At 39.4% G+C, this 18119-nt stretch overlaps 1 protein-coding gene across 1 annotated transcript in view; it reads right to left on the bottom strand.

The window, feature by feature from the left end:
* The window catches only part of dis3l.L (DIS3 like exosome 3'-5' exoribonuclease), a gene marked incomplete at its 5' end in the record, with an annotated part of 32693 nt that extends 25313 nt beyond the window's left edge, over positions 1–7380 (bottom strand). The window contains 2 exon segments of the mRNA NM_001092552.1: positions 4361–4514; positions 7229–7380. Of these exon segments, the coding sequence (NP_001086021.1) occupies positions 4361–4404 (44 nt within the window).
* Positions 7381–18119: the final 10739 nt, after the last annotated feature.

Here is an 18119-nt window from a genome sequence, read left to right as displayed (position 1 = left end):
ATGAACAACTGTGAGTGTTTGCGTAATTAGGTTAAAATTCAACTCACAGTATCCCAAATTTAAAATATTTGTGAGTGTTACATCATTTAGGTCTCAATAATCCTATCACTTTCAGATCCAATACATACAGTAACAGTATATTAATGGCGTCCCTGCATTGGCAATGCTATGCTTTTTGTTAATTTAGAGGTCTCTTTCCTTGTGAAGTCCTTCGCCCTCTAGGTGGGGATTGTAAGAAATTGCCATCTTGATTTTGTTATTTAATATGAAAGCTGTTGTTCAGGGAACTTACATGAAGCCCTGATTATCATAACAAAGGTTTTCCTGTGACTACTAAGACCTATGTCTGCTGTGGGGACCATAAAACTGATTGTGTATGTGAGAAAACTTGCTCAACAGGATGTAGGCAAGTTGGGGGTTTATCACAGCATCTTGGCAGTTGGGAAGGTTTCTATGGGGGCAGGTGAGAACCCAGGATAAAAGAACACGAGCAGACATGTGAAGGGGCTGGGCAGCAGAGAGGGAGCTGGGCAGCTGAGAGGAGGCAGCTAGAGAGCTGGAGAAGCCAGAGGAGCCTGGGACAAGACATGTGAGGAATGAAGACCAGAGGGGAAGGCAGAGATGAAGCCGAACTCTATTCCCCTGCCTTTTTGGTAACAACAATGTAGACTTGTGTAATGTGTAACTGTAAATATTGTAATTTTTGTTTAGTCTTAGTGTAATCATTTATGTAGAACAATCAATTGATTTATTTTACAATACATCACTTTACTATACGCTCATTGGTGTGGATTCATTGTCTGCTTGCTCAAAAGAACCAGAAACCCTAGTAAGTGGGTTGAGGTATATTATTAATATTGATATAATATTATTAATATTGATATATATATATATACTATATAGAAACTTACAATAAGAAGCTTCCTACTCAATACTCCATATTCTTTTACATAAGCAATATCTTGTTTGAGAACTGGAGAGCAAAACTGCACTGCCTATTCGAGATGTGGTCTTACCAGTGTTTTGTACAGGCGCAGCACTAACCTCTCTATCACTGAACTTTTGCAGAGAAACTACAAATGAAAAAGCTTATATAAATAAGAATAGAATGACATTAGAAAAGAATAGGGGTTATTTTTTAGAAAGGCACAGCCTTATTTATGCTTGATAAAGGGGCGTGACCCTGAAACGTTGCACTCCACATTAAACCTGAAAGGCAATTTTGCGTGCAATTAGTACTGTGTGCCTTTGGAATTTTCTTTTATGAGCATCATATGTGAGGTGGCCGAGCCTCTACCTCAGCGCACAAGGTATCTGTGACTTTATTTAATTTAGGATGTGCGAGAGCCGACTGTCACCATAGAGACAATAGTTTTGTCATGACATTAGAATTTGCAGATGCAGCAATGTAAACAGTCAGCAGTAATAACTTATTGTGTCTGTGGCTCCAGCCTTCCATCTACAGTCACAGCCTATTCAATAGCTTTCACTTAGCACTCTAAAGGTGGCCATACACGCATAGATATTATTGTACGATACGTATGATAATTGGTGCCTTTATGGTGGGAGACAAGGTGACCAATATCAGCAAAAGCTTTGGATATTGGTCATCTCCTTGATCAGTCAAGGAGGAAAATTTTTATCAGGGAAGGCACCCAAACATCAGCCAGGGTTTACTGTTGAATCGTCAGAGATAGAATTCTATTGTTTCTACCTGCATATCTTACAATTCAACTCTTTATGTTTGTAGTGAAAATGATCTTTATCAATGGTCGCAGGACACATCGTAATTGTAATGTGTATGGCCACCTTATCTTTTGTGCCAGTTATTTTATTCCACTAGTAAAACCCCCAAATCAAAAAGCAATCAGCGTCTATAAATAAAGGGGCCCAGTGACAGCGGTTTATTGTGGGATTCCACACCAGTGATGTTTCAGATGAACTGATAGCAATCACAGCATATCGGTATGTATGTGCTGGGCACCTTTTATTTTTATAGAATCTGACCAGCAAATGATGAAGTCATGTTTCTAATGCCAGTTAGATAATGAATGCCTTGTGGCCAACTAGCCAGACCATTTATTGGCAAAGACTTGACAGTCACTGGCTACAGATTAATTTACGTGAGCTTTTTAGTAATGATACAACCCCTGTCCTTAGAAAGGGAATATCAAAGCATAAGAGGATCCTAAGAAAAGACCTAGTGTCCAAGTCTGGAGATGCCAGATGTCTAGAGATGCCTGTCAGGCAGTGATGATTAGTTGCACTTTCCAACATTTACAAGGAACTCAGATTCTGCCTCAGTGCCTAAAATCCCCTACTATCGTTGTTAAACTAATGAAACCTTAACATCCCTAGACCATTTATAATTATAAGCAGTAGTGGCTGGTTTCCGGGGCTGACATTAGATTTGAGAGATCTACTTTATTTCAGGCTCACAATTGATTTGAGTATCGATTTTTTCTAATTGATTTGAAGAGGCTATCAGTTAAGCAGCTGGACGGTCCTGCTTCATCTGCAATTCTATCAATGCTCTGAACTCCAACTCCAAGTAAATGAAGGATGAGCACAATGGCCCAACTTGGAAAGATCACATATCTGCTTACTTACGGTTACCCTTCTAGTGATTTACTCATAATAGCACTTACACTTTTAGAGTTTCTTTTCTCAGGTCCATCAAACATTGGGGGGGGGGGGAAGTCTAATAACATTACAGCCACCACTTGACCTGTGTAGTCTGACATGGCTCCACCAGCAACTCATGGTCAATGCAGCTTGCCTCTTCACAGTCAGTGCAACCTGGCAGGGTTCTGCTGCCACCCCCTCAACATTCTTGGCCTCTGAATGCCAAAACAGCATGGTCGCCAGCTCTTGGTGAATGCAGACTGAAATGCACCACCAATAGAGCCTTGCAGTTTCCTTGGTCTGTGCAGAGAGGAAGGGCCACCATTATCCCATGACCTATGTACATTGGCAGGTTTGATAAAGGGCCCAGTGTGGCCCGAAATGTTGCCATGCACTGATGTCTACCTTTGAGCTAATAAAATTACCTTTTGCATTCATAAAAATGTATCAGTGTGCTTCGGCGATCTTGGATTTTCCTATGGTTTCTTTTGACCCTGAGCAGGGGGTCTTATAGACTGTTACCACCTGACACCTAAAAAGGTATATCATTACGAGTAGAGCACCAATATATTCTTTGTATACTGGCAGGAAACATCCACCATCTTTTGAACTGTGCAGCCTAGCAGGACCCCTCCATCCATCCCTTCTTGCTCTGTAAAGCCTGGCAGGACACCATTTCTAAGCACGTGCAGCCTGGCAATATATAGAATCATATCTGTAGCTGTACATTCTGCATGTGCCTCTTTGAATAGTCTGTCTCTGCTAGGCTACTGGATTCCTATCTAATGAAATGTATACCGACAATCAGCACACGCTCCCTATGGAATGAGAGTAAAGTAGCAGTGAAACATGTTATGGGAAATAATAGACAGCGCACAAGTGACTTCTCTCCAATCTCTAAATATGGCTTCTCATCTTTTCTTGTGCTACATACCGAGTTTCCTCATATTATCATATGGTGTGGACCTGTCCTGTGATACATCTTTTTTGGCAGCAAGTGTTGCAGAATATCAGTGGGAAAACGAATTGGTTAATCCCTGTGGATCCACTAATACTCTTATTGAACAGGGTAGAGGAAATATCTGTTAAAAGTGTAGAGTGTACTCTCCTTTCTATTTTACTAATGCTTGCAAAAAAAGCTATAGCCCTCAAATGGAAGGATTCCTCTGGCCCAACTGTCCCTTTTTGGTTGGACCTCATTAGGAAAGCAATGCCCATGTATAAACTGACGTACATAAGAAGGAACTGCCCGGAAAAATTTCATAAAATATGGGGGATCTGGCTGGACGAGGAGGAGGGTTGATGATTACGGTCCTACACTAGTGTAGTTGCATTGTCAACTTAGTAGTGGTTTGGTGGCTCCTATATCCCCATACCCCCCCCCATACGCAAGTATATTACACATGTATAGCCCTTATATGTCTGCTCTTTTTGTATAACCTTCTAAAATAGGTCACGGTCTAGTGTTCTGATCATAGGTTGGACCTCATGGCCACACTAGCAGTTATATGGTCATAGGTTTGCTGCTTGCAATAACAGAGATACAATTGTAGCAACAATTTTCAACATGTCAATTTTTTATTGTTCTTTTTGTTAACTGCAGTTGATCCTGCTTATTGATTGTACACTCTGAAATGTATTTTACTTACCACTGTACGTTCATGCCTCTGTTATACTTTCAATAAAGCAGTAATTGTTAAAAAAAAAACATTCTTTAAAACATGAACAATTTTACCTTCGTCCACGTTGATGCTGTACAGCCTGGCACGCAGTCTGCATGATTATAATGCCCCGTAACTCTGGGAATTCCAACACTTCCTGGTAATCTTGAAGCACCTGACAGTCTGGGACCACATAGTGAGTCAGTTCTTCAGACAACAGCTTTCCGTCTGTTAAAAGAACCATGGTGAATTATGGTCAGCGATATAAATTATGGATGCACGAAATCCACTATTTTGGGATTCGGCAGCCGAATCCTTTGTGAAAGATTATACTGAAACCCTTATTTGTATATGTAAATTAGGGGACACACTGGGAAAGGGCTGCAGGTGCTGTTCAAAATCTTTGACTTCCTTGTGTGTGACGAGAAGTCACGTGATTCTTTGGATTCAGTTCAGGCCAGGCACTTGGATGCGCGTGAATCCTGCTGAAAAAGGCTGAATCTTGCGAATCCCAAACCAAATATAAATACATGTAGAGTCTGTCCTGTCCTTCACCTGAAAATCTTAGACCATGGGCCCATTCTCCAAGCTAATTTTCTTCCACTTCTCTTTAAATTTTCTTAGTACTTTCCTATATACAGTATGATATACTCTATTTTCCATCTATTTGGTCCCTTTGTTTCAATAAAGAATTAGGGAATGAACATGATGATGAATTGTTAAAAATGTTTAGAAGCAGGAGGGCCCACTGACACCTAGGCCCACCGGGAGTTTTCCTGTTGGGCCAGTCTGACACTGCCTGGCTGTGCTGATTATTATGTATCTTTTCCAAGGAAGGGTGTCACATTAATTGATGTATCCATCCCTTGCCATAGAATATATTGTTACTCTCTTTATAATGATATAGTGTTAAAGGAAAACAATACCCCCCAAACAATGTAGGTCTATATAAAAAGATATTGCATAAAACAGCTCATATGTAAAACCCTGATTCATGTAAATAAACCATTTTTATAATAATATACCTTTTTAGTAGTATGTGCCATTGGGTAATCATAAATAGAAAACTGTATTCACAAACATACCAACAAACCATACATGTTAGGTCACATGAGCCAATTAACAGACAGAGTTCTGTCTTTTGCTTCAACACTTCTTCCTGTTACAGTTAGAGCTGCAGTATTTCTGGTCAGGTGATCTCTGAGGCAGCACACAGACCATTATGAAATGGTGGCTCAAGGCAAGAGATATAAAAGGGCAAAATTTACTTAAATTTTAGAACATGTATACCAACAAACCATACATGTTAGGTCACATGAGCCAATTAACAGACAGAGTTCTGTCTTTTGCTTCAACACTTCTTCCTGTTACAGTTAGAGCTGCAGTATTTCTGGTCAGGTGATCTCTGAGGCAGCACACAGACCATTATGAAATGGTGGCTCAAGGCAAGAGATATAAAAGGGCAAAATTTACTTAAATATATAGACCAGGAAATCTTTATCCCCAAAATGAATAATTAAGCAACAGATAGTTTATATCATATTAAGTGGCATAATAAAGAATTTTACCAAACATGTATGTATGTATGTATGTGTATGTATGTGTATATATATATATATATATATATATATATATATATATATATATATATATATATATATATATATATATATATATATATCTTTATATATATTTTTTTTTTTTAAATTAGGGATGCACCGAATCCACTTTTTTGGATTCGGCTGAACCACCGAATCCTTCACGAAAGATTCAGCCGAATACCAAACCCTAATTTGCATATGCAAATTAGGAGTGGGAAGGGGAAAACTTTTTTACTTCCTTGTTTTCTGATGTAAAATTTGTAGCTTTTTTCCATCAAGTTAAAAGTAGCGTCCTAACGCGTTTCGTATCAAAGGATACGTAATCATAGGCACTGCCTTTGATACGAAACGCGTTAGGACGCTACTTTTAACTTGATGGAATAAAGCTACAAATTTTACCTCAACTTGTCACGGCTGCAGGAGTGCGTGTGATTTATTTCTGAAGATTGGTTTCGCCTAAGCTACGGGTTCGGGGCACGGCACCCGGGCCATATGACAAACGTGGTGAGTGACAAGCAAAGCTGAATTTACCTTTTTTCAATAGAATGATTTTTCAAGTGAAGGGCCTGGGGTTTGGACACCCAGGTCATCCTGTTCCACTCGGTGAGAATTACCTAGTGGTCGCTAGCTGTGTTTGTTAATGTTTTTTCGTTTATGAGCGTTATGCTCGATTTATTTGAAGTATATAAGCATTTAACAACCTATTCAGCAAGCTTACAGTTTATAGATATTTGGTCCAATTAGAGATTAGAGCCAGCGATTCGTTTTTGTCCTTGTTTTCTGACGCAATTTCCTCCCTGCCCCTAATTTGCATATGCAAATTAAGATTCGGTTCGGCCTGGCAGAAGGATTCGGCCGAATCCTGCTGAAAAAGGCCGAATCCTAAACCAAATCCTGGATTCGGTGCATCCCTTATTTAAATAAATATTGTCCTTTTAAATCTCTTGCCTTGAACCACCCTTTGGTTTATTTACATGAAGCAGGGTTTTACATATGAGCTGTTTTATGCAATATATTTTTTATAGAGACCTACATTGTTCGGGGGGTTTATTTTTCCTTTAATAGTCTCTGTTCTATAAAGCTTGGGGTAATGTAATAAAAGGGGTAAAGTGGACTACCTGTCTACGACCCCATAGCAACCAATCAGCAGGTAGTAAGCAATTGGTTGCTTTGGGTTACTGGACCTGGCCAATCATTTAGTTCTCCTGCAACTACTGAAGCAAAACTCAGGATTTAAATCCCAGCATCCCAAGTGTGTGTGAAAGAGAGAGAGCGGATGCAGTGGCCCAGCAGTTGTAGTGTCAGTAGGAAGAGCAGAAGTATGTGTAGAGAAGATCTCACCCCTGGGGCACGTGTGACACAAAGCGCTCCCGCAGCGCACATCCTCCCGCAGGTAATGCTCCCGCACGGCTCTCACAGACCGGCCCCGCTGCGTTTTCAGGTGCAAAATCTTCTCCGTTTTTAGCATGACTGCGGCCTACATACAAAACACATCCGCGGGCTTTCCACAGAGAAGAAAACACTGAGAGATGTAATGCAGCCAACCAATGGCTGGGGCCGGGAGGCGGGAAAACACGCCCACAAACAAGCCTGAGCCACGCCTTCTCGATACGAGCGACGTACAAGTTATGCGCATGCTCGTGACTTTCGTACAAGTGTGTTTGCTGGTAGTGCAGCCTCAGCATGCTAGCGTGTAATAGCACAATGCCTTTCCTTATGTAAAGCTTTTAAAGGGTCTATGAACCCAAAATTAAAATGTTACCTTATTAAAGAACGTATAACTGCGTTTAAGTATGAGATTGAGATCTTGCCGATGCTGTTAATGTGTAAGAAGCGAATTAAAAAGGAATCAATGGACTCCACACACATATTAAACCAGTGGTTCACTTTTAAGAAGGCCTGGATTTGTGGAGAGGCCATCAAGGCCTGGGCCTAGGGTGGCAGGATTTTAGGGGGCGGCATTCTGTCCAATCACACCCACATTGCTATAGAAACACTGGGGAGGCGCAAGAGATACAATAGTTTTTAACACTTCCTGTACGCCGATCCCCATTGCTCTGGTCCTGATGATGAAAATTTGATTGAATAAAAGGGTGGGGACAGGCCGATGAACGACAGTGGGCCTGCTATGTAAATCCGGCCCTGCTTTTTAGTTAATGTTTTGTATGTTATAGAATGGCTCATTCTAAACAACTTTTCAATTGGTCTTCCTGGGCATAGAGGTGGGGCAGACAATTACTTTCACTTTCCATTCAGCACTTGCCAGTCCAGTGCATGGGGATGGACATTGGGTCCCCCATTCTGGTGCACAAACAAGATTCTGAGATGATGCAAGGCTTGTCTTAATAACAGTGTCCACAGAATGGCTCCTGCCTGCTTGCTCTAATTATGAATTCCCAGACTGAAGGAAACAAGATTCAAATAATTTATACTGTGTAATTAAAGTTAATTTTGCTTGACTAATGTGATAAAATAGGATTATGAATCATTTTTTTGGGTGACGGGTCCCCTTTAAAGTTGAATGTCCCTGTCTCTGGTGTTTGAGTGTGGCAGCTCAGTAAAGCTGGCCATAGATGCAAAGATCCGATCGTACGAATCATCGTACGATCGGATTTTCCCATCTCCTGACCCGCCACTAACCATTCAGATCAAAGTCTTACCAGTCAGATTAGTTAAAGAACAGATCAGCAATGTTCTGCCCCTGACAGCAATCGTACGATATCTATGTCCAACCAAAGCTGGTGACAGTCTCCCACTGAAAATCGTACGATCGGCAATACACGCAGAGATATTATCGGCAGCCGACAGAAATTTTCTAACCTGTCCGATCGACCAAACGACCGATCTCCGCCGAACGAAAAATGTCGGGACTCTCCACACACGTTCCGAAAATCGTACGAATCCTCCAGATCTTTGCGTCTATGGCCAGCTTAATTCAAGTGCAGACTCTAAACTGTTGTAATTTTGCAACATTTAGTTAATACATCTCTCAGCAGTATCTCTGGAGTATTAGCAACTATTGTATCAATTCTAACAGCTGCCTGTAATGAAACCCAGAGATTCTGCTCAGCAGGGACAAAGATAAAAAATGTATCAACTAAATGTATCAATTTAGAACAGTTTACCCCCCCCCTTCCCAGAGCTGCTTCATAAGGTGAACAATTACACTTTATACTTCAATATTAGAAAAACAGTCACACATAGAAAATAGAAAGTCATTGCAAGAAGTCGTTATTTCTGGTGATCTAAAACCAACTAGTTGTTTGAAGGTGAACCACCGTTTTAAAGGAACAGTTAAAAGTGTTTAACATTAAACTATAGTGTACTGTTTCCCTGCACTGCTACAACTGATGTGTTTGCTTTAGAGAGACTACTACAAAAAGCTGTGTAGCCATGGGGCAGCCATTCAAAACCTAGGTTACATAGCAGATAACAGATGCACTCTGTAGAATCTTATTGTATTCTATTACACAATTTATCTCTTATCTGCTAAGTAGTCTTCTCCTTTTCTCCTTTTTTTTAGCTTGAATGGCTGCCCCCATGGTTTCACAGTAGCCTTTTTGCAGAAACTATAGTTATCTTTCTAAAGCAAACACACATCTTTTATAAATGCATAGTAACATCACGTTGTATTTTAATTACTTTAAAAGGCTTTTGGTTTTTGGTGTTACTGATCTTTTAAACAGTGCCTTTTTATAAAAATAAAAGGTTCCACTAGGGGTCAGTATTCACCTTATCATCATTTATATGTATTGCTCATCTGACACATGGAGCACATGCACTAGTGTGGGGAATGATTCAGACTAATAATTTAAATGGGAAGTTGACCAACTAACATTTAATATATTATAAATGGACCAATTATAGCTATCCTTTATTTATGTTTTGTAGGGCCCATGGCACATGGGGGTAGTTATGACTGCCTTTAGACACAAGTGGAAAACAAGTCAAAACACCCCTTTTGACCTGTTGCCTTTTCCCATTACAAAGGAAATATGTGTGTGCGCATGCTTCTTCGTGCGCGCGCTTCTTCGGGCGGTGGCAGCAGGAAGAAGCTTGCGGATTTGGGCTGGCGGGGCCCACAAGAGCCGGGGGCCCACCGGGTTTTTTCCCGGTGTCCCGCTGGCCCAGTTTGACCCTGTATGCAGGACCATATCTCAACCCTTAAACCATGTGACTTTTAAGGACTGAATACCTGAAGATCGCAAATCTGAATTAGGATTAGTATTCCGTTTTTATTTTGTTTCTTATTTGGAATATATTGGATGTAAGATGTGGTATATACTGTATTGATGTTTGTGTATATACAGTAGTTGCATTTTTTTTGATTCTGAGCAGTAAGAAAAAAAATCCCTCTAAAAAAATATCCAGATTTGGAAAAGTAGTAATGTACTGCATATATTTGTAATATCGTTTAGAACCTCTCATTTTGGCAAGGTCTTCTTTAGATTTCATTTCATTTCAGTGGTGGTCAAATTAGCTCCACTTGAAGATCTACCCTTTAGCCAGGGCTCATACCAAGTTTACATATAGAAAAATAACAGTGCATCAATAATTTAGCCATAGTTCCAAAATTATCTAGGACAGCAAATACATATTCACCCCAAGTCTTTGCCTTATTTACTAGCTAGTAACAATATGCTCAGAGTAGGCTTGGAGCTGGCAATTACAAAAGACAAAATTTACAAAAGATGATTTAGCTAACAGCGCAAAGTGTACAATCCTTCATAAGCGTGTCCTTTGGGGGGGGGGTTAAAGTTGTAATTCTAATTGCACAGGGAGTCCATGAGTGACCATGTTTTCCAGGGAAAGGTGCTGATCCTTTAGAATGCAACACAGCAAAATGTAATCATAGTCTTCCCTGTAAGTAAGCGCTGCCAGTGAACATGTTATACTATATACAGTAATAGATGAGTATGGATTTTTTTATTCCATTAGAGAGAAGGGAAGAATTCTGATTTTGTTTACTGCCTACAAAGCTTACAGAGCCTACAAATCCAGGTTTAATGTCTTAGGGCTAAACTTGCTTGTGAACTAATACATTTGTTTTGTTTTTTTATGGGAGCAAAGTACATGGACAGCAAGTTGTTTGTTGTTTGCCCCATAGTAAATCATGGGATGTGTTCTAATAGGAAGTGGCCTGTGTGTTTAAGATTGAATATTATTGTTTTTCTATATATTATATAACTGAATATAAACCAAATGTGGCTAACATTTACCATTTCTTCAATTTATACCGACCAACAAACAGCAAGTGATTAAGAGACGTAACAAAGAGATGTCATTATCACCAGATATCAATGATGGTGCTCTTTAGGCCTGGCAGTGACTGGTGGGTAGTAAATAGGGATGGGCGAATTATTTTGCCTTGTTTTTGCAGCGTAAATTATGCCCATAGACTTGTATGGTGTTGTGCGTCAAAAAAAAAAAAAAAGACGCGCGTCAAAAATCTTTTGACGCCCATAGACTTTAATTTTTGTCAAAACTAAACGGGTCAAATTCGTCCATCCCTAGAACACAACAAATGTTAAAGCATATACTCATAAATAGTATTGTATTGCTAAATGGTTGTGAGTCAGGCCAGGCCTCTCCCCTGTTTGTACCAGTGCTTTAGAAGGCATACAAAATAATAAAATACCAAAGTCTTTAGTACAACAGTGACTGTCATTGGGAAAGCCTCCTTTAACTTGGCTGTCCTATAGCTAGTGCTGATCATGGGCAACCACTAGTTGATTAAACCACAATACTTTCAATGATGTTACCAATGCGTTGGGCTCTGCTGGCCCCTATTTGATGCCAATACTGTGTAGCTATCTCCAGTGGTAATTATTACAGTTAGACTCATCCCTCCTCATTATTTGTACCATTACTCAGATGTCAGGGTTCTTGTCATGCAGTCTATTCCTGCCCTAAGCTTTGACATGAAACTGTTGTTCCTCTCTACTAATGCCCTTTTCTCTTGTTTGCTATTTGATGACATAGTTTTCCAATTTCTGAAAATTAATAAATAATTCTTTCTGCGATGGATGCTCCTCCTTTGGTACCAATTATTCCACCTCTTTTAGTATGCTACAGAGAGTGATACTCCGAGACATTTTGAGTTATTTAGCTTTTTTTTTCATCAGCTCTCCGGTTTGAAGTTTCAGCAATCTGGTTGCTGTGGTCCATATTACCCTAGCAACCATGCACTGATCTGAATAAGAGATTGGAATATGAATAGGAGAGGGTCTGAATAGAAAGATGAGTAATAAAAAGTAGCAATAACAATACATTTGTAGCCTTACAGATCGTTTGTTTTTTTAGATGAGGTCAGTGACCCCTATTTGAAAAATGGACAGAATTGAGAAGAATAAGAAGATAAATATTTTAAAAAAAAACCAATGAAGACCAATTGAGAAGTTATTCAGAATTTGCCATTCTATAACATACTAAGGGGCCGATTCACTAAGGGTCGAATTTCGAAGTTAAAAATACTTCGAAATTCGACCCTCGGATTGAAATCCTTCGACTTCGAATATCGAAGTCGAAGGATTTAGCGCTAATCCTGCGATCGATCGATCGAAGGATTTTCCGTTCGATCGAACGATTAAATCCTTCGAATCGAACGATTCGAAGGATTTTAATCCAACGATCGAAGGAAAATCCTTCGATCAAAAAATCACAGGCAAGCCTATGGGGACCTTCCCCATAGGCTAACATTGACTTCGGTAGCTTTTAGCTGCCGAAGTAGGGGGTCGAAGTTTTTTTTAAAGGGGAAGTACTTCGACTATCGAATGGTCGAATAGTCGAACGATTTTTCGTTCGATTCGTTCGATTTCGTTCGAATTCGAACGAATTTAACCAATTCGATGGTCGAAGTACCCAAAAAATACTTCGAAATTCGAAGTATTTTTCATTCGAATCCTTCACTCGAGCTTAGTGAATCAGCCCCTAAAAGTTAACTTAAAGGTGAACCACCCCTTTAACCATGAAATGAGTAGAAATATTCATTTTACAGTTGAGTTTAGTTTAGTATTTTATCTTCGCCTGTATTTTTAGATATTTTTTAGTCTTACAAAGGAATATGGGGAAGGCATGGCCCTTGGCCTATATACTGAAAATAAAAATGATTGGCTAGTAAGAGAAGTGAACAGCAGACGGGGACAACAGATGTGTTTATATATATTTTCTGTATAACAGCAGAATACCCTGTGCAGGGCCCTTCAATTTAAGCAGCAAGCATCATACAGATTTTTATTAGCTACATTACCTAAAATATACACCTCTCTACATTGCATCTTAAATCAATATGAATAACACATTTTGCCGATCTGTGCTGAACTCTCTGCACTCTCACAGGTGTGTTCCTTGCAATATTCCCCTTTGTAGAGAGGAAGACTAATGACGTGCTCCTGATATCCAGCTGTACAACTTTCCACATAGCTCTGCAAAGTATATCCTTTAGGGCATGTACCCATAGACTTGTGTGGTGAAATTCATTGAATTCTAAAGTATGGCACTGCATGACTTCATTCAGTTATTCATGGGGGTCAGTTCCCAAGGGTACAGAGACCAACCCAGAACCTACATACAATAGATCCTAATGTGTTTTTCTGCTTTTTATTTCAGTAAGTACCTACCCACAGGAAATACTATTATAATAAACTTATAAGGTTTCCAGCAGTGGATCACATCGGCTTGCAGCACACGAGCAGAAGCTCTTAAGTCTTTGGTGCTATTAGTGTCTCTTTTAAAAAGGGATTGTTGGAAGGCAAAACAATTATGACATCTAGAACCAATAATCAAATAATGGTTATTAGTGCCGTACACCACTCACCAGAATGACTAAATCACATAAATAGAATGGATCTATCTGCAAATGACTAGGTAAAAATATGTGGTGATTGCTGAAGTTGCTGTTTGGTTGTGTGAACTCTATTGGGAAGTGTTGGATAGGGTAAGGGGATTGGGAATGCTGAAAGTTCTGGTGTAACATCATCGGTTGTAGTTGGATGTAGCCATTAATTTAGTAGGCAGAGAAGCTAACCTTAACAGCATGTGCAGTGATACAAATTGTGTCACTAGATGGCACGGGAGAGTTATGGAACGCCTGATTATCCATTTTTCAGAAAACTGTAAGAGCATAGAAATAATTGAAGTCTTCAATAAACTGGGCGTTGAGGAATAGAGAAAGCACTAAGATTTGTATTATATATATGCTGGAAATACAAATAATTTTCATCATCTCTGTAGCATACGACATATGTGAGTTTTATAGTAACCACATTGCTGATCATGCCGCCTAGTCTTCTGTCTACTCTGTGTAATGCCATTTATGCTGGGATCAGATGTAAACCTACCTAAATTACATTTCCTGTGAAAAATCACCAAAATTAGATCAGCAGCCCCATGTGACCAGCAATACCATAGTCAGCTATTTCCCAGGAATACTAGTCATGAGCCTGAAACTGAAACTAGTAATAGGTAGAGGCTGTTGTTGTCCTTTGTCCATTGACTATTTGCTCCTCAAGAATTGCCTGTGTGACCCTATTGTAACTGATCAGTCCCTGGCACATTATCTAAGGACTCAGCTGGCATAATGCAGAGGCAGGCCTGATGGAAGGAGTCGCCTTGCCAGGTATCGATTAATTCAGTGATCACTATCTGCCAAGCACTGGGGGATGTGCTGCAGTTTGCAGAATAATGAATGAGACTTTGCTGGTTATTAGTGTTTATTTTGTAGAAAGTAAGGATGAGATTTATTTCCTCAACCCCCCCACCCCTGGCAAATTGTTCAGTTTTATGGTTCTGGTGGTTTGACCTTAATATAAAACAATCTAGACACATATCTTGTGAATTATCTCTGTTGCTTCTCAGGCCCATTACCAAGTCATCTTCAACCTACTGATGTCTAGTGAGTTGGCAAATCTTCTTACATGTTCAGGGACTGGATTATGATAATGTAGTCACATTGTGATGCCAACATGTGCAGGCTGGGGCCCTTACAATCTTGTTAAGAGCCATATCTTGCTCAACAACAACCTCTACACCACTGAGCTATGGGATAGACTTATGTAGATTTCTTTTGTTGTGTGACACCTGGAAGGGCCAGTCTTGACAGCATATGGTACTCACAGGTTAAATAACATGTGGATTCATTGGATCACTGGCTGTACTTGTGGCAGGGTTTAAGGGAACCTGTCACCCACACATTAAAAGCTGCAATATGAAACATGAAACCCTACATTATTTAATACCAATAAAATATCCATACGTGTTATAAATGCATTTAAAAACCTTGGCTGTCAATCATATATTTCCTGCTGTTAATTACTTTCAATTTCCATTAGCACTTCTATATGTCACTACCCTCCTCACATTCCCCCGCCATGTAAACGGTCTACAATGTGTAGCCTGTGTATGGGCAGGGGCAAGAGGTCCCCTCAAGATTTTGGGGTGATATAAAACTTAACAAAAGTGTCCACAAAATGTTGCCTGCCTGCCTGCTTTCTGTGATTGTGAATTTCAAGACTGAAGGGAAAATATTTAAATAATTTATATAGTGTAAAAAAAAAATTATTTTGCTCAGCTGACCTCATAAAAAAAGGATTTTGAATATTTCATATATTATATTAAATCATAAGGGGGTGATCAGGGGCAGTACAGAGCATGTGTTTAGATTGCATCGGGTAGGATTTGGGTGCCATGAATATGGCATGAATGATTGGAAAAGCACTGTAGGGAATTTAACTGGAGGGGACTGAGCTTGGATGACAATGGATGTACAAAATTCTTTGTGTGCACCACAATTTGCTGTGTGTGATGGACTCAGAATGTATTGATTTTTTTTTACAATACAAAATTAGGTCAAGAAAGAGCTGCTTGAATATATTTGCAGACTAAGGCTATACCTGCTGCTGAGTTTTCATGGCCAAAATGAGAGGAACATTAGTTATAGTATGTTTGTCTTTTGGCGGGTCAGCCTATTACATCTATTACTTCTTAATTGATAAAAGCACTGGGTTTTCAAATCCCTGTAGCTCTCCTCTCCAGGAAACGCGAATAAAGAGACCCGTGCACTCTAGAAAGCCATGTAATTCATCTATGAAGAATTATTACGCTGGGCCGTGAAAGGTATAACTGAATACAACCAGCTTGCTTTTTTCTGTGATTAATACTGCAGTCGGTACTGTGTATTACGCAGAGAAAAAACCTTCCTGATCCCAAAATGGTAATTGGATTTCTTGGAGGATCATCATTCTTCTTGTGCTTAAGGTAATTGGCATAACCCAGAATGCCCTTCTTTGATAACTATGAAAAAGGAAATAGGCTCTGTTCCAAGCCACGAGGTGTTTCCCCCTAACAACTTTGGTCCAGTTTTTAAAAAAAAAAAAATCTTAATTTATAACTACTTCTTATCCAACAACCCATCTAACATGAATAGAACATAATACTGCTTCTGTCACTTTAAGTCCTATCACCTGAAATTGTTTCCCCCCCCCCAGTGGTGTGGGCTAATAAAGAAGCAATAGTTTTTAATAAGTCCACTCCAGCTAGGAGGGAGCTCCCAGTTTGGTTGCTTGTTAGGCATGGGTTTATTGACTCACAGACAAAACTTTTGCCCATTCTGCTGCTAGAGGTAGGGTGCCCCCACTGTGTCTCTTCTCTATACTGCACCTTGCAGCACTTTCACTCTTTAAACAACCCCATTTTTATCATTCTGACTTATTTTGTTGTTATGTTTCATATACTTATTTGACTTGAAATGTAACTGTTCTTTTCTATCTCAGCCAAAGCACTCTTCTCTTGTACTCCGATACAGGTATGGGATCTGAAACCCATTTTCCATAAAGCTCCAAATTAATCAAGACCCCCTCCCATAGACTCCATTTTTTAAATGATTTCCTTTTTCTCTGTAATGATAAAATAGTACATTGTACTTGATCCCAGCTAAGATATAACTAATCCTTATTGGAGGCAAAACCAGACCAAAAGTCCCAAATTACTAGGGATGCACCAAATCCACTTTTTTGGATTCGTCCGAACCCCCGAATCCTTTGCAAAAGAATCGGTCGAATACGGAACTGAAACCGAACCCTAATTTGCGTATGCAAATTATGGGTGGGAAGGGGAAAACATTTTTTACTTCCTTGTTTTGTGACAAAAAGTCACGTGATTTTTCTCCCCACCCCTAATTGACATATGCAAATTAGTATTCGGATTTGGTTCGGCCGGGCAAAAGGATTCAGGAAAATCCGAATCCTGCTGAAAAAGGCAGAATCCTGAACCGAATCCTGGATTCGGTGCATCCCTTCAAATTACTCTAGCAACCATACATTGACTTGAAAAATAGACTGAAATATGAATAGGAGAGGCCTGAATAGAAAGATGAATAATAAAAAGTAGCAATAAAAATAAATGTGTAGCCTTGCAGAGCATTTGTTTTATAGATAGTGACCAGTCAGAAGAAAAAGGCAAATAATTCCAAAAATATAAATAATGAAGACCAATTGAAATGTTGCTTAGAATTGACAATCTCTAACATACTAACAGTTAACTTAAAGGTGAACAACCCCTTTTATGTTTCAATGATGTTTTAGTAGACTTAAGGTATGAAGATTCCTTATCCAGAAAACCCCAGCTCCCGAGCATTCTGGATATTCATATTTACCATTTTAAAGCTATGGGTGTGATTTCTAGAATCGCTGTCATAAAGCGAAACAGGACGTTTGTTTTTGTTTTTTTGCCAGAAAAGAAATAGTAATAGTTGCCGGATTATCAAGAAATGCAGTTTCCCTTGCAAGCACAAAAACAACTGTCAGAAGCAAAGTAAATCAATTTCTCAAAACTACAATACATTACATAATATTAGACATTGATTTTTAGGTATGAATAAACACTTGCCATTCTGAGAACAGTATCTCATAATGTTTCATAATTTCCACTCTTCTAACAGTGCCACCTGAGGCTTGGCACTCGTCTTGCTTCATGACTAAAATGTCTCTGTGCATAGAAGGCAAAAAAAAGGATGAAGCTGCGTGGCAGTCTCATGGCCCAAATGCCCCTGCTTCATTTAGTAAAATAACCCCACTGAAAGGCAGGCATACAATACTGGCATTTAGCACATGCACTTGTACTTTTTTTTTTAAAAACAGAGTCCAGGAAATGCAGTTACCTTCTATGTTCCGAGCAAGTTTATGTAACAGGAGGTAGACCACTAGAGGGACATGTGATATATTGCTAAATGAATACA

This window comes from Xenopus laevis, chromosome 3L (assembly GCF_017654675.1).
Source record: "Xenopus laevis strain J_2021 chromosome 3L, Xenopus_laevis_v10.1, whole genome shotgun sequence".
Taxonomy (NCBI): domain Eukaryota; kingdom Metazoa; phylum Chordata; class Amphibia; order Anura; family Pipidae; genus Xenopus; species Xenopus laevis.
This window is presented reverse-complemented; position numbering and strand designations above follow the sequence as displayed.